The sequence below is a fragment of the Drosophila miranda genome, chromosome XR, assembly GCF_003369915.1.
Source record: "Drosophila miranda strain MSH22 chromosome XR, D.miranda_PacBio2.1, whole genome shotgun sequence".
NCBI lineage: Eukaryota > Metazoa > Arthropoda > Insecta > Diptera > Drosophilidae > Drosophila > Drosophila miranda.
Genome location: NC_046674.1, coordinates 24,040,325 through 24,063,200, shown reverse-complemented (window position 1 = coordinate 24,063,200; position 22,876 = coordinate 24,040,325). Strand labels below are relative to the sequence as shown.

Here is a 22,876-nt window from a genome sequence, read left to right as displayed (position 1 = left end):
AGTGCGCGGCAGGTCTCTGTACATATGTACATATGTATATACTCGTATGTATATAGCTAAATATATATGTAGTATAAATTGGTATAGGATAGGCAACAGTCAGGGCAACCAGTTGATTTATACGGGAAGCCGAAGCCGAACAGGGGCTTCGTGCCGATTTTCATTTAACGGTCTTTTTTCAACTTCCTGACACAGTGACTGCCATATATTTACATCTGGCTATGTCTACATAATGCATTGTTACTGCTTTCTCTACAGGGATACCCTCTAACCAAATATTGAGCCTGCTTAGTGGACACATTGAGTCATTCTTTCAACATTTCTGGATCTAATAAAACAAAAAGGACTCATGGAAGAATTGAAGAGAAAAAAGTAGAGTCCATTGTAATAAAAGGAGACCGTAAGTAAAAACAGGATATCCTGTAGTCTTCTATCCACCAATCTGTTTATGCATATTCCCCCAGAATTTCCTTTTGTATTGCCATGCCATAGACACGCAAAGGCCCGGGCAGAAGGAAGTCAGTTTCCCAGTCAGTCACTCAGTCAGTTGGTCCTCGGTGGAACCCCTTCTGAAGTATGCACATTATGTCATTAGCATGTTGGCAAATATAAAGGGCCCAAAGTTTTGTTAAATTTATTCGTTATTTTTACCGCTCTTGGGCCCCTGCTGCCCTGATGGCTGTCTCCTGTTTGGAATGACGATCTGTACAAGTAATGTACAATAAAATGGTTTACAAATTAACGAACAAAATTCCAAACAATTATGCCCAAACGAATTTCAGATTGGTTGAAAGTTTCGCCTGGACCTGCCCCCAAAACAAGGGGCAATGGGCAATCCCCGAGTTATTTGTCATGCGGCAGGGCAATTTAACTTTTGTTTATGCAATTTGGCATAGTTTTTGATTAGAGTAAATGGTCCGATACGAGTAGATCCCATCCCAAGCCAATAAACACCCCATTAAAACTAAGGCAGTGTACCGATATCATACATACCATAGAGATTTCATGTTCATGGTTAAGGCCGCACGCATCTTTTGTCCACTGAGGCTTTTCAGATGCAAATCTCTCTCGCCATTCAAAGCCATATGCCTTGAAAGCAAAACAATATAACATACAAAATAGTAGATCTTTCCTTATATACAATACACAATAGACAATACGCAAAAAACAGAGCTAAAGCGCGATGTCTGAGCCAAGATAGCGAATTTTTAATTGAATTTTTGAATTTGCCGCGTGCAAGGAAAGTTGAATGCCCTGTGCCGCTGGCTCTGGAAGCTGTCTGGCTCTTGGCTAATAAATAAATTTAAATGATTTAGAACACAAATCAAGAACTGGCATTAAGCCAGTCGCATAGTCATTAAGCTTAAGCAGCTGGACAAATTTTAAATGTAAATTAAATCGGATAAACTAGTTTCGAGTTTCACCGGAAATATGGATCTGGCAATGGATCTGCACGGCGGCTCATTTGTTCATCATCTGCTCCCTCGACGATCTCCCAGGGTGCAGGTCCGATCTCTGTTGGTCTTCGAACGAACCGAAGTGCGGAAGTGCCCCAAGCTATGGCCAAGTGTTATAATTACACACAAAAGCGAAATCGAAAGCAAAGTCAAGACACCAGCGGCGATCAGCACCATTGATTTGAAGATGTATTGATGATGTCTGATGGCTGATGGCGTTGAGTGACCTGCCTTCTGTCCTAAGACGATCATGATCGTGACGTTGAAAAGCTCTCGATGATTTAATGAACTCCATTTGGATAATGGGATGAACTGTAACCAGACATGGGCTTCCGCCTTTTTTTCGATGGTACGACCTTGTTAAATTGGAAAGTTCAGTGCCCAAGTGTCTGCCCATCACATCTTTAACTTTCAAATGGAATTCATAGAACACCCATACTTGCCCCATCCACACCATCAGCGGCTTGACATTAGGAAGCCAATACGAGTTCCTCTATAAAAACCAGAATATAAACAAGCAACGGCTTCAGAATCGATTCACGAACCGCCACATGCGGATGCAAAAAATATCCACAAATAAAGAACCGAAAGAACAGAAATTGTTGCTGTGCGTCAGTCAAAGTGATCAAATTATAGAAAACAAGTTTCCAATCTTCGATTTTTGATCTGCGACAAACCAATCAAACAAACAAATTATCGCACGCAATTAAAGAAAAGAAAAAGTTCGCAACCAAGGAATTAGCATACACCTAAAAGACCCAAAAGAATCAATATCCCCCAACCCCCATAAGTTCTAATCGGAAATATATATAGACAAGACGCGTGCCGCGTTTGTCTTGGAATAGCCATCGGGTTGTCGGGTTGTCGGGTTGTCGCGTTGGGTTGCCTGCCTTCCCGCAGCTTGTCTCGTGACGCGTTCGAAGCTCCGATCTGTTTGGATCTCGGAAACTGGTCGTGGTAGAGCCCTGACCTTGACACTCACATTTCTAAACAATAAGCGCGGCTCCGAAACCATTTTTCGGCTTCGGTTTTCGGCGATATTTTTTGGCCAGCATCGTCTTCTTTCTCGGCCGCATTTCAAGCTGCCCGTCAGTCTTCGCCCGAATCGGAGATGGAACGCACGGATCGCGCCTCTTAGCCCACACAAGCCCATTTCCAGCCAAAGAAATGATTAACTAGTTATCGTAACTAAACAATTTGTGTGTACTCTTCGCATTCGTTGCATAATCGTGCATCAAGTGCAGCGTGCAAAACTGCAAATAAAACAATACAAATACAAGTGAATAAAACTAAAGAAAATAAAAGCGTGTGCTTGTCCATGCAACTGCATATTTTAATACATAATTGGCCAGACGATTAAACAAAAGATCGTGGCGCATATAAACATATACACATAGATATAGACATTATCGGAGGCCAGTTGGTAGTTCGAGTAGTGCAAAAATGTGGCAGCGGATCGTGTGCAGCTTGACGCTATGTCTGGTCGGATTGGCGGGCACCAGTCTCGCCAACAATCTGGCCGGCTATGAAGGGTAATAATAAAAGATACACGAATTAATTATAATACCAAGCAAAACAACAACAACAACACAAACAAGAAACAAGTAAAAGCAAGCAAAAATAATCTGAAAATGTAGTACCCATCAATCAAGCAAGCCCGTCCTTAGGGCCAGTCGTTAATTGACTTTTTTTTTTCTGGTTTGCCAAAATTTTTTTAAAGTGTTTAACATATAATGGACCTCGACTAGTAGTTGGTCGCATCGTCTTAAAAACGGGTTTCACATCTTCGCACCGAGGCCCTGCCCTGCCCCTTAAACTTACCCTCCAGCTCCCACATCCTAATATCGTCGGAAGCGTTGGGTCTCTATCAACTGGATGACGCCCAGTGCTAGGCATCCAAGCATTATGTAGCTGTCCAGTGTGCTGGCCTCGCACGTCTTCAATTTCAGGGCCATATACGGTATCATCAGTACGGATGCTAGCCACAGATAGCGAAAGATCTTATAGATCAATTGGAACAATTTTTGAATCGGATTCGGCATTGTTGAAACTCCAATTTCTTATTTGGATTGAAAGTTTGTTTCTATAAAGAAATTTACTTTTCTATTTCAATGAATAGGTGATTTGGATTTTGTTTTGTAACTCGCTTTTCTATAGTTCGGAACAGATTACTAAAATGAAAGTAAATCCTATGGGTATTTTAATTTCTATTATAAATTAAAGCTCTATAGTTCCAGGAATGCTATATACTTTATACCCACCTTTATTTCTTCAATGAGTAACGACAGCCACTACTCAAACAGGGCCCATGGTCGATGGCAGCGATTAGAAGCCGTCATTATGAGTATCACTAAACGTTTTGTCGTTTTGGTCAGTGGCCAGCAGCCGTATAAACGGCAATTCCATTGATAATTTGCGCGATTTGTAATTGCGAAGCTATCGCCGGGGCAAAATGTTCACCAGACAGAATCCACCAGCAGCAGCAGCAGCAGCATGCGGTGTGTACTCCACGATGATGGATGATTGCTTTGCGGTCGCAGTCCACCAATGTGGCCCACTACGTAGATACTCCGTACTCCGTACTCCGTATTCCGAATTCCGTATGGCAATGGCAATCATCAATTGGCTGCTTCCTGCCGCAGCTCTCTTGGTCCCCGTCTAGAGGGGTTTGGGTTTCAACACCCAAAGTAGATGCTAAACATTCAGAGATCTACATAAATAGTGGGTATATACATTTCCACAAGGCCTTCCGATCAACAATGGCTCCTCATTTGGTTTACAATTTGTTTGGGAAAACTAACAAATTCATAGTTGGTAAACCGTATCTTTATGTAAAAATGAAAAATGATAATCCAGGGGGGGTCTTAATTAAATTATCATTGAATTCCGCTGTCGGCGGCCGCACGTGATTCGCTTTTCGGTGCCGTGTCTTTGTCATGTCATCCACAGGTGCAGGGGAGAGATGAATATGCATGGACCTAAAGACGTTGCTTGTTTGGCATTGCCATTGCTGCCTGTTGCTTCATTATTTCTAGTCCGTAGTCGGCAGTCCGTGGTCCGCCTATTCCGTTGTGTGGAATTTAATGAAATGATAAATTGGCCACAAATTCGTGAGAGGTGGCAAAACGCCAACAAATACGATGGGAGGAGAGACCAGGCCGAGCCGATCCGCTTTGCATAAATTTATGAATCAACAACTCACTTTGACGCCGCTGCGAGGGCGAGAGCGAGGGCCGTAAATTAATTTGTTGTCCAATTAGCTAGAGATACATGTGGAGCAATCATCGGGATTCACCCACCCACCCCCCGACGAGCACATTGTTGGGTCGGGAGTCGAGTCGCCTTATTATCATGGTCTGCAACAGAGAGGGGATAATAAAGTAATCGATGCTGTGTACGAGTTCGAATAGTATCAGACTAGAACTTCCAGTCACTGAATGTCTCCTTGGGATATCTGAATAAACTAAATGCTAGTTAGGGATGTTTTTTAAATGGTTTAACTCTACTTTTAGCTATACGAAATACACTGTGGAACATGGCAATGAGAACGCCTTCCGCTATATGGTCGACCTGCAGACGAACGATGCGGATCTGGACTTCTGGCTGCTCACCCGCAACACGTCCGTGCTGACAGTGAGTCCCACACGCAAGTCGCAGTTCGAGTCGCGTCTCTCCAATCTGGGCGTCAGCTATCAGGTGCAGCCGCTGATGGAGCTAATGGCCGCCCTGCAGGCCAACAGCACCTATGCGGACGAGGATGGGGAGTACGAGGAGTGCCAGGAGGCCGACTGTGCGGAGTCGCAGCGACCACGTCGTCGGTCACGTCGTCAGGCGCGTGGCTTCTTCTCTCACTATCCGCGCTACAACGAGATCCTCAGCTTCATGAGCGGCCTGGCCTCACGCTATCCCCAGTACTGTCGCTACGAGTCGCTGGGGCGCTCCAACGAGGGCCGCCACATTGCCGCGCTCTCGATTTCGCTGAACGCCAAGACGCGATCGCGCCGTGTGGCTTACATCCAGGCGGCGGCCCATGGCAGGGAATGGATCACCACACAGACGGTGCTCTATCTGGCCTACGAGCTGTTGAGCAATCTGCGTGCCTTCCAGCGGGTGCTGCAGGATGTGGAGGTGTTCCTGGTGCCGCTGGTCAATCCCGATGGCTATGAGTACACGCACACATCGGTAGGTGGAGGAAGAGACGGAGTGGATTGGGCCTACTCTATACTCTATACTCTATACGTTACTCGATGAATTCTTTCAGGATCGCTTCTGGCGGAAGAACCGTCATAGGTATGCCGGCCATGCCTGCTCTGGAGTGGACATCAATCGGAACTTTGGCAACCATTGGAACTACCAGGGCGCCAGTCAGAACGTAGGCGACTTGTTGCACCGACATTGACCTTCCGACTTAATCCGTCTCACTCTTTCCGCCCAAACAACAGCTCTGTTCGGAGGTGTACTCGGGCACGGCCCCCAACTCTGAGCCGGAAACATCGGCCGTGGTGCGCTATTTGGAATTCAATCGGAATCGTGTGAAACTCAGCCTGGATGTTCACTCATTTGGCAAATTCATTTTTTATCCCTACGGCTATGCGAAGTGAGTATCCAGGGGTCGAGTCCAGGGGGTGTCCAGACATGGACCGAAAAGAAATTCAATTTACTTTTCAATTATTTGCTAAAAGCAATTAAATCCGAATATTTCTGCCACTGTATTCCATTTAAATTCGCATCCTCCCTCCACACAGAAACACCGTGCCCCCCACCGTGGGAACGCTGCGCTCGGTGGCCCTGAGAGCCGCCAACCAAATCGGAAAGTACCGCGGCACCCGCTACACCACCGGCACCTCTGCCTCGATTCTGTACGAGGCTTCCGGCAGCTTGGATGACTTTGCCTACGGCAGCCTGGGCATACCACTGTCCTACACGCTCGAGCTGCCCGGCGATGAGTTCCATGTGCCATCCTCCGACATCATACACGTCTGCAAGGAGACGTTTGCCGGCTTCGTTGAGTTCATTCGGCATGTTAGTCTGTACTAGAAGATCCTTGCCGTTGTGTCCTTATCTGTAAACTGTTTAAGCAAATTGAATTTAATTGTTTGTTAACTATACTAATTAGGGATTAAGCATTAAAGAGATGAATATTATAACTGAATTGCTAAAGGAAATGCTGAGAATAGATGGAGAAACTAATTGAAAAAATTCGATTTACATAGCTAGCATTCGATTTTTAATCGATAATTGACTTATAGCAGTTGAAAATCGGTAAACAACAGGAGTATTCCCGTCTTTTAGATACAATAGAATCGCAAGAGACAACACGACGCAGAATAGTCTTTTACACTGGTAGAGGCAGGTTATTGCGAACATAAGAACCATTCCCAACCAAATTTTGTGAAATTAACAAAACTACAGGAAAATGGACGGATGAGGCCTGATGCTGAGACTTATTTATTATTTTCAGCCATTTCTTTGTGGATTTTGTGGGAGTCCTTCCTCTCAAACATCCAGCAGTGCCTTAAAGGCTTCAGGGGTTCACGGAAATTTCTTATCTAAGTAGTTTAAACTTTTTTTTTAAAGGATTATATGTACACTTTTATCTTTTCCCTCAGCAAAATTTGTGTCGCTGTTAGCCAGAAAATCGAAAAAATTTGATGTAGAGCGCAAAAATCGTCGAATATTCCGAAGACGCACCTGTATTCGAAAAGGACTGAACAGTTTGCCACCACCATGGCGGTGCACCTGGTGCTCCATGGTCTTAAACAGGCAATAGCTTTACTTTTATTCGCTGTTCAGTCGGTTGTTTCAGTGACTAGCTATTCTCCATCCCTGCCGGCCAAAAGGGGGCTATTTTCTTTAAGCCATAAACGGAAGCATATAAACGATGTCGCGCTGGTATCGTTGGAAGTCGGCAGTATGTCTCCAATAAAATGATAAACTTTGATAATACGATCAGTTCGGGTAGCATTTGGTAGCTCAGTGAATATCGGGCAATCAGGCAGCGATGACATTGATTGGACATATAATTTTTCTGCTGTTGCTGCAGTCCAGTGTACTGCTCGCCTGGCAGGACTACAAGGACTACCAGGTCTATGAGCTGACACCGCGAGATAGCAGCGAAGAGAGCCTACTGCGAAAGTTGGCCAGGGAGAAGCCGCAAAGGGATTTTCTTGGTCCCACTCGCTGGCACAACGAGAGCACGGTTCGGGTCATGCTGCCCCCCGAGGAAGCCTCCAGTTTGGTCAGTCTCTTCGACAGCCACCAACTGAGATATCGACTGCTGATCAAGGATCTGTCCCCACTGGTGCAGGCCCAACGTGCGGAGAATCTGCGCAGCAAGCAGCGCCTCCAACTGCCCCACATCGATGTGCTGGCGGCCTTCTACACCCACGCCGAGATCAATGCCTATCTGGACAGCCTGCCCGAGCGGTATCCCAAGAGGGTCCAGGTCAAGCAGTTTGGATGGAGCTACGAGCGTCGTCCCCTCAAAGTGCTGACGATCAGCAACGGGGATGGACGTCGAAATAAGCCGGTGATCCTCATCGATGGCACTGTCCATGCGCGCGAGTGGATCTCACCCTCGATGGCCCTGTACATTATCCAGCAGCTTCTAGACAACTATGAGGAAAATCAGGAACTGTTGCAGGACTACGACTGGGTCATTATGCCTGTGGTCAATGCGGATGGGTACGAGTACACCCACTCGGAGTCGCGCTACTGGCGCAAGACACGAAAGCCCACCACCGATCCGGATTGTGTGGGTACGGATATCAATCGAAACTTTGCCCACGAATGGGGACACGATGCGGGCTCATCGTCGGATCCCTGCGAGGATATCTACCGTGGCGAGCGTCCCTTCGATCAGCCCGAGTCGCAGGTTCTGCGGGATATTCTCCTGCAATACAGCCCGCGTCTCAAGTGGTATCTGTCGCTCCACTCCTACGGCAACTATTTCCTTTTGCCCTGGGGATACACGAAGTAAGTAAAATGCATTAGCATTTTAAGGTAGAACGCCGCGCTAAAAGTTGAATCTCAGCACCAGATTTATTTGGATTCTTACGGATTCAAACAGATATTCTTGATAAGATCCCTCTAGAAAAGGTTCATGACCGGAATACGAGTCCTCGTCCCAGGATTCTTCATCCCATCACAAACGGAAGTTTCTATTTATGTCAATCCCAAGGGACCCACTTTCACTTGGGCTGAGGTTCTTTCGCCAGGCTCTTCAGGTGGGACAATCCAGTCGTAGTCCTTAAAAAGCTCCTTGTCCTTTTGAAAACCTACAACTAGCTGCCTTGCCTCTTTCGCCCATCTCCGTTAGGGATGGTTATAGTCCTGAGGTTCTAGGTCCCTAATAGTTCACCGTCACTTGATTGCCGTATGTTCGGGATACCCTCAGAGCTGTAATAGTCCTCCGTCTGAAGAGCAGCTCCAAGTCGATTGGGCATCGCAAGCCGAGTGCTGCAACAATTAGGAACAACAACAATAAAGGATATACTCTCTTTATAAAGACCTCGAGACTACGTAATACAACATTCTCTGGTTAGAATGTGTTAGAGCACACATGGGATTTATGGGACATGTCGAGATAATACGAATATTAGAAAACCGTTGGACACTCCAGGTCGAAATCTGTCACCATAGTCAGTTTGTATTGCAATAAGAAACAAAGATGTGGCCTACATTGGAGTATTGGAGTAAATGGAGTATTAGTTATATTGTTATTATTATATTATCCTTCTTATTCCTTTCCAGAAATTTACCTGAGAACTATCAGGACATGATGGACGTGGCCGAAGCCGGAGCCTTCGCGATTGTCCATTCCACCAACGGCATCTATAGTTATGGCAGCACCTACTATGTCCTGTATCCCACCTCGGGCGATACGGCGGACTACGCACTGGGCGTGGCCAATGCTACAGTGGCCATGACCATGGAGCTGCCTGCCGGCGGATTCTCCGGCTTCGATCCCTGGGTCTCGCACATCGAGGGCCTGGTCACGGAAAGTTGGGTGGGCGTGCGTGCCATGGCCGCGGAGGTGATAAGGCGCTACCCATCATAGTTTGAAGATCGTAAATAAAGAGATATTAATGTCGAATTGCGCCAGCTCTGATCTTTGTGTGCGATCGGACGAGCTTTCTATCATTTATTGATGTGCAAACCGATTAGATAGGGAGACGGTTGGCTCTGGCGGGCGGGTATTTAAGTGGCAGATGCATGGCACGCGGTCGCTTAGTTACATGACGATGACGAACCTCTTGGGTCTGCTTGTTCTCTTGCTGGGAGGTTTGACTCTGGTGGCCGCCGATCAAGGCTATGAAGGGTAAGGAAAGAATGGACACAGAAGAGCTGGTTGGTAATCGATGGAGATCCTTATAGCTACCGCATCTACGAAGTGACACCACAAAATGCTGTCCAAGGTAAACTCCTGCACCAGCTCAGTCTGGAGGGATTCGACTTTCTTAGCGAGAGCCGTCTGCCGGGTAGGCCATCGCGGGTAATCGTCAGTCCCGCTCAGCTGGAGACCTTTGAGACGGTGCTCCGAGGCCAGCAGCTGGCCCACACCCTCGTCAATGACAACCTGGGCGCCTCAATAGCCGAGGAGTTTGCTTTGCGCCAACTGCAGCGCCGCCTCAGCCCTATCACGGGCAAGGGGCGCCTGAGCACGGAGCGCTACTACACCCACGAGGAGATCATCAACTACATCGACGATCTGGCCGATCGCTTCCCCAGGCGCGTGTTCGTGAAGACCGTGGGCTGGTCCTTTGAAAGGCGTGTGCTCAAGACCATCACCATCACCAACGGGGATGGGCGCTCTGGCAAGAAGGTGATCTTCATGGACGGTGGCTTCCATGCCCGCGAGTGGATATCCCCGGCGGCGGTGTTGTACGTGATTGACCAGCTGGTGGAGCAGTTTGAGCAGAACGCAGATCTCCTGGAAGACTACGACTGGGTCATCATCCCCCTGGTCAATGCTGATGGCTATGAGCACTCCCAGAGCAGCACCCTGTCCCGTATGTGGCGCAAGACCCGCCAGCCGTACACTTATGCCGGACAGACCTGCTATGGGGCCGATCCCAACCGCAACTTTGGTTTCCATTGGAACGAGGAGGGTGCCTCCTCCAACCCCTGTGCCGACACGTATGCCGGTCCAACGCCATTCTCCGAGCCCGAGACCATCGTGGTCCGAGATCTGATGCACTCGCTGGCGGATCGCGGCGTCATGTACCTGACCATCCACTCCTATGGCAACTATATCCTCTACCCTTGGGGCTGGACCAGGTGGGTATCGAATTCGAGCATCTTATGGCCTAGTCTTAAAAGTTGATCTTCCAGCGACCTGCCCGACACCTGGGAGGATCTGGATGCAGTGGCCCGGACTGGCGCCGAGGCCATTGAGGCCGCCACGGGAACCGTCTACACCTATGGCTCCTCCACCAATGTTCTGTACATTGCAGCCGGGGCCAGCGACGATTACGGTTTCTATGCGGGCTTCAACATCTCCATCACCATGGAGCTGACGGGCGCTGGCAGCATCGGCTTCAATCCCCCAGTCACGCGCATCGACGAGTTCGTGACCGAGACTTGGATCGGCATTCGTGCCATGGCCGAGAAGCTCATCGAGATTTACTAGAAGTCCATCAGTTTTGAATACCATTTTTTTTTATTTGCTGACAAAAATATATATAAATGTTATCAAAATTTAAGCAAACCGATCACAGAGGAACGGAAAAGACGGGACTGGACTGGAATGGATATTAACGGACCTGAACAGACACGAACGAACATGACAGCTCGTACTTTTACGTATTTTACTTTCTACATTCTACATTGTGAAACCTTTATGTAGTCTGAATGTTATCTACTTGTCAGCTTGATGTTAACTACATGAAGGCCTGTGGTTTGGCAGCATTCGTAGCGGTGGGTGTTGTTGAATGCAACATTTTCGAAGCGTTATGTGTTCTGCAATAATGTGCGAAATTCTGATTATATTAGTGACACGGAAACATGCTGCCACGCTGGGCCTGGTAGCTGGTAGTATCAATTTTCGGCTACAAAGACTTTAAAGGGGGACTCTTCAAACCAATTCGTGTATTCCAGGTAATATTTCTCAGTGCATTCGATAACACATTAACAATGTTCTGTTAATTTTATTGTTAACAATCATCATCTCTCATAAATTAATTTTTTCCTGATTTGAAACCTTTCTCGTTGATTAGGCAATGATAACGATTCAATATACCAGTATGCCAGGCCGTACGTATACTCTGGCGATATGAAGCTCAGAGTTTTATTTCTCCGCGGACTTGCGACGTGGAAAGATGGGCGTTTTGTGGATGGTACTCGCTCTCAGCTGCCTGGGCCTGACGGAGGTTCAGTCCAACAAATACGAAGGGTAGGACACTCGAAGAACACTCTTCATTCTCATGGATACCCTAAAACTTTACAGATTCGTTTAGGTTCAAGATCTATGAGGTCCAAGCGAAAGCCCGTACGGCTACGATGGATCAGGCCCTGGCCGAGTTGGCCAAGAATGAATCGTACTATGAGGTGTTCTCGAGCGGCAGTCAGCCGGCACGCATCATGGTCCATCCCGAGGAGCAGCTGAACTTCGTCCAGCTCATGGACGGGCACTCCTTGAGCTATAAGGTCCTTAACAGCAACGTGGGTTTCACTCTGCGACGACAGTTCGCTAGGAATCGCATTCTGCGCAACAGGTTCCCCTACACAGGCAACGGGCGACTGGGCACGGAGCGGTTTTACAGTCACGGAGAGATCAACCAGTTCATTGAGGACTTGGCCGAGGAGCATCCTCACCGCGTGTTCGTCAAGACCGTGGGCAAAAGCTACGAGAGGCGCCTCATGAAGACTGTCACGATCACGAACGGGGATGGTCGCCGAAACAAGAACGTCATTTTTGTGGATGGCGGGTTCCATGCTCGTGAGTGGATCTCTCCCGCTGCTGTCGTGTACCTGATCGATGAGCTTGTGAACAATCTGTCCGACAATGCCGATCTGCTGCTGGACTATGACTGGGTCATCTTGCCCGTGGTCAACCCGGATGGCTATGAGTATACCCAGCTGTCGGAGGAAACGCGCATGTGGCGCAAGACACGCAAGCCGAGCAGCCCCGACTGCATTGGCACGGATCCAAACCGCAACTTTGACTTCCACTGGAACGAGGAGGGAGCCTCCGAGGATCCCTGCGACCAGACCTACGCCGGTTCGAAGGCGTTCTCGGAGCCGGAGGCCGTGGTGGTGAGCGATCTCATCCACAGCTATGCCGATCGCGGTAAAATGTATCTCACCCTGCATTCCTATGGACCCTACATCCTCTACCCATGGGGCTGGAGCTCGTAAGTTCATCTCCGATTGCAGTCTTAGCATCTCTTAATTTTCTGTCCTTAATAGGGACCTGCCGGACACTGTTGATGATCTGCACGAGGTGGCCAAGGCAGGCTTCGATGCCATTCTCGAGGCCACGGGCACCTTCTACGAAATCGGTTCGTCCACCAACGTTCTGTACGTGGCTGCTGGGGCCAGCGATGATTATGCCTTCAATGCAGGCTTCCCCATATCGTTCACCATGGAACTGCCGCCCGGCGGCACTGGCTTCGATCCACCAGCCTCAGCCATCGATCAGATGGTCAAGGAGACCTGGGTTGGTATTGCGGCCATGGCTCGCAAGGTGGTTCAAAAGTATCCGCTGGCATAATGCTCTGAACATGCTCTCAATAATAAATTCATTTAGGAATAGTTTCAGGTTATCAGATAGAACCATAATAAAAGCTGCAGCAATATCAGATCTGGGTCGAAAAAATACTAGAGCTGTATACCTTGCGGACATTCCCAGTTAGCCCCAGATAGCCATGTTATTGCTATGTTATCCCTTATCGGCCACTATCTGGAATCTATGCCACCAATATCTATTCTATTTCCAGTGATAGGCATCAGAGCTGATCGTGAGGGTTAATTTGTCCATTTTTGAGGAACTTTGATAAGCCAGGCCACTACGGCAGAACGGGAGGCTATGCCACTTGACTTAGGAGGGCACTCCATGATCTCAATTAGCAGACAGCTGCGATAGCTGCGGCTAGAGTCGAGTGCCTCACCTCAAATAAAGCCTGTGTGTCAATGCCACAACTCGAGCGCGACACGCCCGAACAACTCCCAATCGCCCAGTGGGGCGCCCCTGGGACGGAAACGGAATTCGAAATGAGGCCCGAAAGTGAGTAGGGGGATTGGGGAATATCGGCGGGCGTTTTATTGCACTCGTTTAGTAGTTTTCGACGACCTTTTCGGCCATGGCCTTGATGCCCGTCCAGGTCTCGTCGACGTAGGGCAGGATCTGGGCAGTGGTGGGATTGAAGCCGGTGCCGCCAGCAGGCAGCTCCATGGTGATGGAGATGGGGAACTCGGCCACCGCGAAGGCGTAGTCATCACTGCCGCCAGCAGCAGCGTACAGGACATTGGTGGAGCTGCCCACAGTGTACTTGGTTCCAGTGGAAGCCTTGATGGCGGCTGCTCCAGCCTGGGCCACATCATCGATGTCGCGCCAGCTGGTGGGCAGAGCGCTAGAGAAAATGGGAATGCGGTTTAATTTTTGCGGTGAGCTGATCTCTCACGCCATCACTTACGAGGTCCAGCCATAAGGATAGAGCAGATAGTTGCCGTAGGAGTGGAGGGTAAGATAGAACTTGCCACGACCCTTCAGGTTGAGCAACAGATCGCGCACCAGCTGTGTCTCCGGCTCGGAGAAGGCGGTCTGTCCCTTGAAGGTGTCGTCACAGGAGTAGCTCGAGGCGCCCACCTCGCCCCAGTGGTAATCGAAGTTGCGGTTGGCATCGGTGCCGTAGCAGGAAGTGCTAGCGGGCTTGCGGGTCTTGCGCCACATGCGGGTGCTGGTGTGAGTGTACTCGTAGCCATCGGGATTCACCACTGGAAGGATGACCCAGTCGTAGTCCTTCAGGAGAGCCGAGTTGGCGGCAAAGTTCTCCACCAGCTGGTGGATCACGTACAGAGCACCGGCGTGGGCGATCCACTCACGGGCATGGATACCGGCATCCAGGAAGATCACGCTCTTGCCGGTCTTGCCATCGCCGTTGCTGATGGTGATCGTCTTGATGTCGCGGTTCTCGTACGACTTGCCGGCCACCTGGACGGACACACGGCTGGGATAGGCCGCGGCGAGCTCGTCCAGATAGGCATTGATCTCGGAGTGGCGGTGGAAGGCCGAGAAGCTGATGCTGCGCGCGGTAGAACGCTGGGCCAATAGACGCTGGCTCTGGTTCTCCAACTGCTCCTGCCTGAGGGACACTCCCAGATCCTCGTCGACCACTGAATACTCAACGCCGAACTTCTGCAGCAGCTGCTCGAAGCCGACCTGGTCCTTTGGCTGCACCATCACGCGGCTGGCAGCCTCCAGAGAGCGTGGCAAGTCGAAGAAATCCAAGTCCGCATTTTGGGACAGGCGCAGCAGCAGCTCCTTCTCGAACACGGTGCGCGTATTGATGTCGTAGATCTTGTAACTATGGATGATCCGTTACCGTCACTCATCTGGTACTACACCAGTCCATCCGCCCTCCCATCTTACTCACCCATCGTAGCTGTCGGCTGCCAAGGCAGTGCCGCACAGCAGCAGCAGGAAAGCGAAAGACTTAAGCATTTTGTCGGCTCCGTTCCGTTGGCTTCTGGCACGGGGCGTCTATTGAGTTGTACAACCAACTGTCGCTACTTTATATAGGCATCTATTGCTACCACTTCTCGCCCATGGCGCTCAATGGTAGAGTATTCGACAGCTATCGTCTTATCGCGGCGAAGGCGATGCGCGTTGAAGAATTTGTTCCACACAGACCACAGTTATCAGTATTATCAATGGGTGGATGGCTGACTTTTTGGTGGGGCTACGTTTCTAGTATTGTTGTTGTTCCTGTCAAAAGCTTGGGCAATTCATTGGAAAATCTCTCAAAATTTACAGTCAATGACAAGGTGACAAGGTTGACAGTTCAACTCTAAGTAAATGCCCTGCCCTGAGTCTCGGGGCTTTACTCTTCTGCTCTTTGACGTTGAAGCAAATGAATTTCTGGTAAGTACTCAAGTACAAATAAGCGATTGGATTCGATGGAAACTGAATCGATCAAGTGTTTACACATTTTACAGGACAAAGGGTGATACGAAAACTAAATATATCAAGCCTATTTGCGGTTCACTTTATTTGCGATAAGAACTGCATTTCACTGTGAACACAGTAAACAACTTTCCCCATTAAGGACTTTTAAATCAAATTTTCTATTTGTCATTCAGCCATCGATATCTGCTATTTCTGGCCGGCCATTCCAAAAGAGTGACTCGTAAATTTTGGTCTTCTGGCTTTACGCAATAGCTCTTCTGATTTATATGCTGCTTTTGGCCTCGGTCTCTGGCCCCAGTTCTTGTGGCCGAACGAACAGTCAGTATCTCTCTCTGGCCGTCTAGGTCTCCGTCTCCGTCACCGTCACCGTCTCTGTTTCAGTTATTTGATTGTTGGCAAAACGCGGCTTTATCAGCACGTTCTGTGTGTGGCAGTGCACCAAGAAAAAAGTTTCCACTTTAAAACAATGAAAACTCTGTATATGTATGTAGGTCCTGCCAAATGAATATCTAACAAAAGAAAAACGAAAAAGAACGTCTGAAACAGACAGCAACTAAAAAACTCACACTCTTCTGCCGCGCACACGAAATATATTTGAAAATTTATTGCATTTCATGAGTTTTTCCATATTTGTCTGCATTTGTAGGCAGAGTTTTGGTCGGAAAACTTTTGGCTGCTGCTGCTTTTGCTCCCCAAACATGAACCACAACAAAAACGAGGAAGTTGCTTACTTAAAACTGACAATGAGCGCATGGAAATGACAAAAAACAGTACGGAAACTGTTGGCTCGTAATTTTGAACGGCCCATTGGAGGCGACAGGCTACCGAACTGTACGATTGCGAGTGTGTATATGGAACCACCACAGCCACTTCCCTTCATCCAACAGGATCCCACCCCACGCCCAAACCCCACTGTGGAAGAGTTTTCATGTTCCCTATTGAGATGAAAGGGTATATTGGGATAATAATTGAATTGGAATTCGATTACTCTTCGGTTAATTGAAGGAAAACCAACATAAAAAGTCGAGTTCTTTTGTCGAAATTCCAACATTTGGGGATCAATCAATTACAATTGAATTGTAATCAATCATTTTTTAATATTCAATTGCATCTCCGTTTTGGCGCATAATATTTCTACAATTCAATTTCCATTCCATTCCAGATTCGATTTTTATTTAATAAAAGTTACAGGCCATCAACAAAAAAGTGCATGGTCGTATTTAATGAAAGGGTATCAACTATTTGCCTATCGGCTTTCTTCTTGAGTTTCTTTTTTTATGCAGTGCATGTGAGTGTCTAGAAAGTGAGCGTAGGGCGAGTGCGTTTGATTCACAGTTCTTTTGGCACTCTTTTCCTTTGCCTTTGCCTTTTCTTTTTGGCTTTGGAAAACTTTCACCAAAAGTCTTCCATCTGGCGGACAAAGCGGCATTGTTAGTCAGAGTTAGTCGTAGTCCTTAGAAAATTAACGCAGATATTCGTTATTTGCCAAGGGATTGATGGCAGTCCAGGGCTTAAAGCACTTTAATTGATATGGATAGGGGCACCGTTTTGGTCGAAAATACTTGTAAGTAGTTTTCAAAAATTCATTAGTCTGCCATTTGCAGTAATCCTTGGAAAAGTTGTGCCCCGCTGTGGATCTTTAATTTTCATTTTGCATAAATTACAATGCTGGCAATGACTAAGCCCACAAAGGACCTGTTCTCCCCCTCCCCCCTATAAAGCCGGGCATGAACTTGCGGCTTTTATTGCTCTATTAGATGGTGGAGGAGTAGGCAGAGACAGGGCCGGAAAGTGTTGAGTGTCAAAAACTTGGCCGCAGCCTGCTACGGGTAAGGGATTGAAAGAGGAGCTGGGATTGGGGCTGGGGATGGATTTTAATTAAAATTCATCTTCACATTTAATCAAATCATGGCCACACCCTTTGGGAGGACTCCTTGGTCTGCCACTGACATCGACACTGGCTTCCAATTAAGTGCGAAAAATCGTTAAATGTAAAATCAAATCGTGCAAAAAGTAATTGGAGAAACTTCGACGAAAAGCCGGGGGTAAGCTCTGAGGCGCCACCAAATAGCAGTGAATGGGGTAAATTGTTTTCATTGTTAAGGCCACAGAAACCTGGTTGGGGGTTAAGTGGGTGGCTGGCTGGTGTCAAATATTTACAATCTATTATGTAATCTCTATGGAAGTGGCTGGTGGTGGGTGGTGGGCGGAGGGCGGAGGGTTGGTAAGGCCAGTATTGTGAGCATCCACCGGTTGGCCAATTTTCTTAATTGCCAGCCGGAAATCCACGAGGAATTCAGTGCTTAAATGCGTCTCTCACTTAAGCTCGGACTCGATTCGCACTTAATTTTAGAAGCCCATCCGCTGCGCCAGATCCCCAGCTGTTTCAGCTTTGTTTCTCCAGCCCCAAGGTCGCACCATAATTACGGGTATAAAAACCCGCCCCACCTCGCTTTTGGCAGTCACTCTACTCCGTGATCTGGCCAAAGATGAAACTCATTCTCGTCGCGCTCTGTCTGATCTCGCTGCTGCCGTTGCTGTTCGGCTTGGAGATCTCGGATGTGCAACAGGCCCTAGGAATGCCCCAACGAGTTGTCTCTGCGAAGCAACTGCCTCAGGTTTTACAACAGGAGAGGGTCGGGGCACGAAACTTGGACAGCTTGCGGGGCCTGGGATGAGCAGGTCAAGCCGAAGCAATCTATTGATTTACAAACAATAGATATATAAATAAAATCCAACAAAATTGCATTGCTAATACACATCAGCCTTTCATTTAATCTCTAATTGTATGACTGCTACTATATAATATAGATCCAGTATGCCAGTGTGTGTTCTGCAGGTTAATCGTTGGATTGGGACCTTCCAAGATCTGAAATAGCTTTCAATGGCTAGGCAGTTTCAGAAGTTTACCGTTTCGAGGCTTTCGCCCTTTTGTGCCACTTTTCGTCGATTTCTTGGGCTTGGCACTGGGTTTCTTCTACTTGTACTTGGTCTGTCGGAAGGCCTAGTCTTAGGTGTACCAAGCCCTCAAATTCAGTTCCTGGGACTGCGACTATAACTGCTGAGAGGCGACATTCACCCACGTGTGTTCATTCTGCATTGCAGCATATTTTTGCTTGGGGAACTTTTGAGTGGAACTGAACGGAGAAACGAACCAAATTGGTCCAGAATCATCCTTACAGACTCCTTCGATTGGGTATTTTTTGCACGCTTTCTAAGCTTTGTATTTCTGCTGGGATGATTTCTATGTACAGTGATAGTTCCCTAATAGCTGCAACCATTAATATGCTAAGCATTGGAGTAATCGAGAGATTTACGCAAATGAATTTCATGCAAAATCTTCGCCAAACACTTGAAATGCATGGCATTCGAAGGACCCTGTTTTGCATGTGACATAGATTGCAGTGCTCTGGCACTTCACACACTTTCATGCATATTCCATGTGGTGAGGGGGGAACACGGCAAACGGCAGCTCTTGCATATTCATAGAGCACGACAGCCAGAAAACAATTGCTGTATAAATCGCGTTCTTTGGAACGAAACCGGACCAGATCTGATCGGGCCGCCTGCTAGTCGTTCATTGACAGTCGGGAGAGGTTCCGACCTGTAATTGTTCTGATTTCCTGCTTTTGCTTAGCCGGTTTACGGACAATTGAGTTTATTGATCAGCCGCTGCAGTCCCAGGTGAGACTCGCACAAAAACTCAATTAGCTCGCTTAAGCTCATTTCCAGCTGCAAATTTTATTTCGAAAGTGAAGCTTTAATTAAGCCAAGCCAAGTCCAAAGCTTTTGGCTAAACGGAACAAAAGCAGCTTCCGCTATAACATTACAAAAATAGCTTGCAGAACCAACATTGTCTCACCGAAATTTTTATACCCTTGCAGATTGTGAACAAAAATAAAAAAAAATCAATTTCATAATTGATTTACAAAATATTTCGTTCCTCTGACATTCTTTGGGCAATTTTATTGATAAGTAGCTAGTTTTCTTGTAAATTAATGCCCCAAAAGAAATGCCGTAGACCATACGAAAAAATTAAACTTCAACTTTGGGTCACCATATCGTCAGGTACATCCATTCTATCGACACAAATCAAAAACCCTGTGAAAGGTCGTACAATTCCATTTTGAATCCATAATACTTTTAGGATATCGGCGCTGAGGATGTCCAGAAAAAAATGATGAAAGAAAAAATCTAGAAAAAGATATTGGGGCTGTATTGCAAATATGAGGAAATATGTAACTCGTGCAAAGTACAAAATGACTGGCTCAGTGTAATAGTTATATACATATTTCCTATAGGAAATATTCCACAGATTTCTGGCTGTTGTTTTTGGGAAGTTATACCACTGAAAGAGCAACGAATGTTGCTGGTTTCAAGGACGATTAAGACTTGAATATGACAAGGAAACGTATCATCACAATCATCATACCCTGTGCCAGTGAATCATAAGAAGAAAACTCAGAAGGGGCGTTGAAAAATGAAAACAAACAGTGAATTAAAAAAATAAAAAGGTGTGTGTGTGTGGAGAGGGGGGGGGGGTGAGGGTTACCAGAACGAAAGCAACTAAATGCCAAACAAACGGCACACGACACTCCACTCCACTCTACTCTCCTTCTCTTTCTTTCATTCGGCCTGCCTCTGTCTCTGTCACACATGCGGCTGCAACAAAGCCAAGTAAGTCGTATTAAATTTAATTGGATTTGAGTGTTTACCAGCGTCCCAAGCCGTCGGCAAAGCCACAGGCAGCACCACCATCGGCCACCACCACTACTGCCACCGCCGGCAGCTAAAGCTTCTGGCAAAAATGCGTCCCACTTTTGGTTCTTTTTTTTATCTGTCTGTGTGTGTGTGTGTGTGCGTGTGTGTGGCATTGTCGCCCATTCGTATACTCGTATGTATGTATGTTTTATATGTGTGTATGTGGGGTGTTGAGTGGCAGCAAAAATTTCATACATATCACAGGTAGCAAGAGGCTTAAGCTGGATTTTATAGACATGCAGCAGAGGAGCAGCAGGCAGCCCCAGAGAGGGAGAGCGAGAGAGAGAGATAAAGAGAGTGCAATGAAAAAAACACAAATATTGCGTATACGCCAGGGCTGTCGCCGCAGGAGCAGCAGCTGCAGCACGTGGCCTGGTCCCTTAGCTCGTTGCCAGAGCAACGCTTTCATTTGTAGACCAAAAGACCAATTAGCGGCATACACACACACGCACATATGTATCTGTGTATATTGCATGTGCTTTTGTGTATGTCTCGGCTATTTAGCCAGGTCTTGGACGAGCACATTCGGATATTCAAACTTTGGTGTATTAAAGTAGGATAAAGGGGAACCGTTTTCTTCAAAGACCAATAGATCTTTAGTATGAAAACTAGCCTCTGCTCATTTTAATATAGTAGATTTTCAGTGCTCTTTGATATATATTGTAAAAAATGGGAACCTAAATCAAGCATGACCATTATTGATGAAAAATATTGAACACGGTATTTAATCTATAGTCCTGAATCATTTTTATGGTAGCTTTATTTATAAAAAACTCAAACGGTTGGAAAGAGCTAAATTTAATTATATTATCCTGCTAATTTTCCAGCGTGTTGGAGAGCTGAGAGTCGAGAGCTAGGGCTTAAATGTTAGCATGCAAATATGATAAATCACCGCCATTATTGGGCCATCAATCAAAATTACGCGTATCCGTGTTGTCGGAGGTTATCTCTGGTAGTGTTCCTGTGTCTGTGTCTGTGTTGTGGCTGTGTGTGTGTGTGTGTGCCAAGTGTCTAATTGAATAACGAAGCGTGCAAATTGAGGCGCTCCCTGGTTACCCTGTCTACCCGCTCGTGTGCTATTCTGCTAGTCTGCTCGTCTGTCTGTCTATCCGAGTCCTAGAAAAAGATGGGGAGAAACAGAAGCCAGCTATCCCGGAGGCAGTTAACAACACATCCGGAGAGATTTATAGAGAGAGACAGTCAGACAGACGGACGGACAGACAGACACGGGGCTGCTGCTGCTGCTGCTGCTGCTCCACCGGAGTGCGACACTTTCAATGTCTGCGGTTTGTCCCGAAGGCGGATTCGAGCATGTTTGCCTCTGTGGCATGCCTTGCTTTTAAATTCGCCTCAATCCCGTATAGCTCACACATTAACATAGTTTTTTAGCATCGGGTATGCAAATGCCGCTGGAGGTTTACCAGGTGCAACTGCCACCCAATCCACTCTATCCTACACCCAGACTGACAGCTCTCAGAGACTGAGAATCTATCTACCAGAGCATTACATTGGGGGAAATTGTTGCTCTATCGAGATCGAAATACCAATACCAATACCGGAATACCAAAAATCATTTGAACTCTATTATTTTTACAGGAATTGTAAACGATGAGAAAGGAATCGCTTATGAAAAGAAAGCTAATGGCTTCGTGGAAAAGAGGAACTATCTTTAGGTTTCACAGAAGATCTCTTCAACTCCATTTGACTGAAGTTAGTTTCTCGTTTTGAATTCCAAAGAAAAGAATTTTATTCTTAAGTTTCTGTCAGTGTATATTCTATCGTTTCTGTTATATTTACTGTTACACGTTGGTTTTTAATCCCGTTGCATTTGATTGTATGCAGTTTTCTGCAAAAAAGTAATTTAGAAAGAAACTCTTGCCCTCTTGCTCACTTCTCATAGTCTCTTTCTCCCTTCGTCCCCTCGTTCCTACTTTCTGCTTTCTTTCTTCCGTTTCCACTCTCGTTTGCTTCTGTTTAATTTGCAGCATGTCAAAAAGTATGTGCATGTTCGTATCTTTGTATGCATATAATTATTGCATTTCTCGCACGTTCCGGGACCCAAGCCTCCCTCCGAGAAGGGGAGCTGGAGGAGCAGTCCCCTTCACCGTCTGTTTGCCTTGCATTTGGCAAATGGCACACATTTTCCGCTTTTCCACTGCCGCAGCCGCTGTCTTTCCCTGGCTCTCATTATGCTTCACCATTGCGCTGTCACTGTGTCTGCTCTCTTTTTGTTTTGCTGTAAGTATTTTTTAATGATACATAAACTAAAAAGATACAAACACACACACCCACACACACACACACATGAGGGATACTCTTTGTGTGTGCGGACTGCCAACTCGTCTAAATTATTTACACATCCGTTTTGCATTTTCCTCGAGTTTGTTTGTTTGGTTGTTTCGTTTCGTTTCGTTTCGTTTCGCTTGGTTCGCGCCACGCATGGCCTGCACTCCAAGCATTTCCACTTGGCATTTTCTTTTTTTTTTTTTCTTTTCACCCCGCTTTTGGCCACATTGTTCCCTCATTTACA

At 46.9% G+C, this 22,876-nt stretch overlaps 5 protein-coding genes and 1 long non-coding RNA gene across 6 annotated transcripts; 4 read left to right on the top strand and 2 right to left on the bottom strand.

Annotated features, from left to right (window-relative positions):
• Window positions 1-2,772: 2,772 nt before the first annotated feature.
• On the bottom strand, window positions 2,773-3,610 carry LOC117186705. Its single transcript, XR_004471646.1, has 2 exons — window positions 3,279-3,610; window positions 2,773-2,980 (listed from the first exon to the last, which is right to left on the bottom strand). It is a non-coding gene; the product is annotated as an uncharacterized LOC117186705 (long non-coding RNA).
• Window positions 2,887-6,609, top strand: LOC108153737 (carboxypeptidase B). The gene is made up of 5 exons (XM_017283867.2): window positions 2,887-2,989; window positions 4,970-5,639; window positions 5,719-5,829; window positions 5,900-6,054; window positions 6,203-6,609. The coding sequence occupies exons 1-5, from the start codon at window positions 2,901-2,903 to the stop codon at window positions 6,492-6,494; spliced, it is 1,317 nt and encodes a 438-aa protein (XP_017139356.1). The 5' UTR covers window positions 2,887-2,900; the 3' UTR covers window positions 6,495-6,609.
• Window positions 6,610-7,430: 821 nt separating this feature from the next.
• LOC108165577 (carboxypeptidase B) lies at window positions 7,431-9,546 on the top strand. Its single transcript, XM_017301650.2, has 2 exons — window positions 7,431-8,432; window positions 9,210-9,546. The coding sequence occupies exons 1-2, from the start codon at window positions 7,459-7,461 to the stop codon at window positions 9,514-9,516; spliced, it is 1,281 nt and encodes a 426-aa protein (XP_017157139.1). The 5' UTR covers window positions 7,431-7,458; the 3' UTR covers window positions 9,517-9,546.
• A 128-nt stretch (window positions 9,547-9,674) lies between these two features.
• LOC108165536 (carboxypeptidase B) lies at window positions 9,675-11,161 on the top strand. The gene is made up of 3 exons (XM_017301610.2): window positions 9,675-9,777; window positions 9,834-10,736; window positions 10,791-11,161. Exons 1-3 carry the CDS (start codon window positions 9,695-9,697, stop codon window positions 11,086-11,088), a joined length of 1,284 nt encoding a protein of 427 aa, XP_017157099.1. The 5' UTR covers window positions 9,675-9,694; the 3' UTR covers window positions 11,089-11,161.
• Window positions 11,162-11,739: 578 nt separating this feature from the next.
• LOC108153747 (carboxypeptidase B) lies at window positions 11,740-13,276 on the top strand. Its single transcript, XM_017283877.1, has 3 exons — window positions 11,740-11,850; window positions 11,915-12,811; window positions 12,867-13,276. Exons 1-3 carry the CDS (start codon window positions 11,777-11,779, stop codon window positions 13,168-13,170), a joined length of 1,275 nt encoding a protein of 424 aa, XP_017139366.1. The 5' UTR covers window positions 11,740-11,776; the 3' UTR covers window positions 13,171-13,276.
• A 412-nt stretch (window positions 13,277-13,688) lies between these two features.
• LOC108153676 (carboxypeptidase B) lies at window positions 13,689-15,172 on the bottom strand. Its single transcript, XM_017283792.2, has 3 exons — window positions 15,053-15,172; window positions 14,093-14,983; window positions 13,689-14,029 (listed from the first exon to the last, which is right to left on the bottom strand). The coding sequence occupies exons 1-3, from the start codon at window positions 15,118-15,120 to the stop codon at window positions 13,732-13,734; spliced, it is 1,257 nt and encodes a 418-aa protein (XP_017139281.1). The 5' UTR covers window positions 15,121-15,172; the 3' UTR covers window positions 13,689-13,731.
• Between the last annotated feature and the right edge of the window lie 7,704 nt (window positions 15,173-22,876).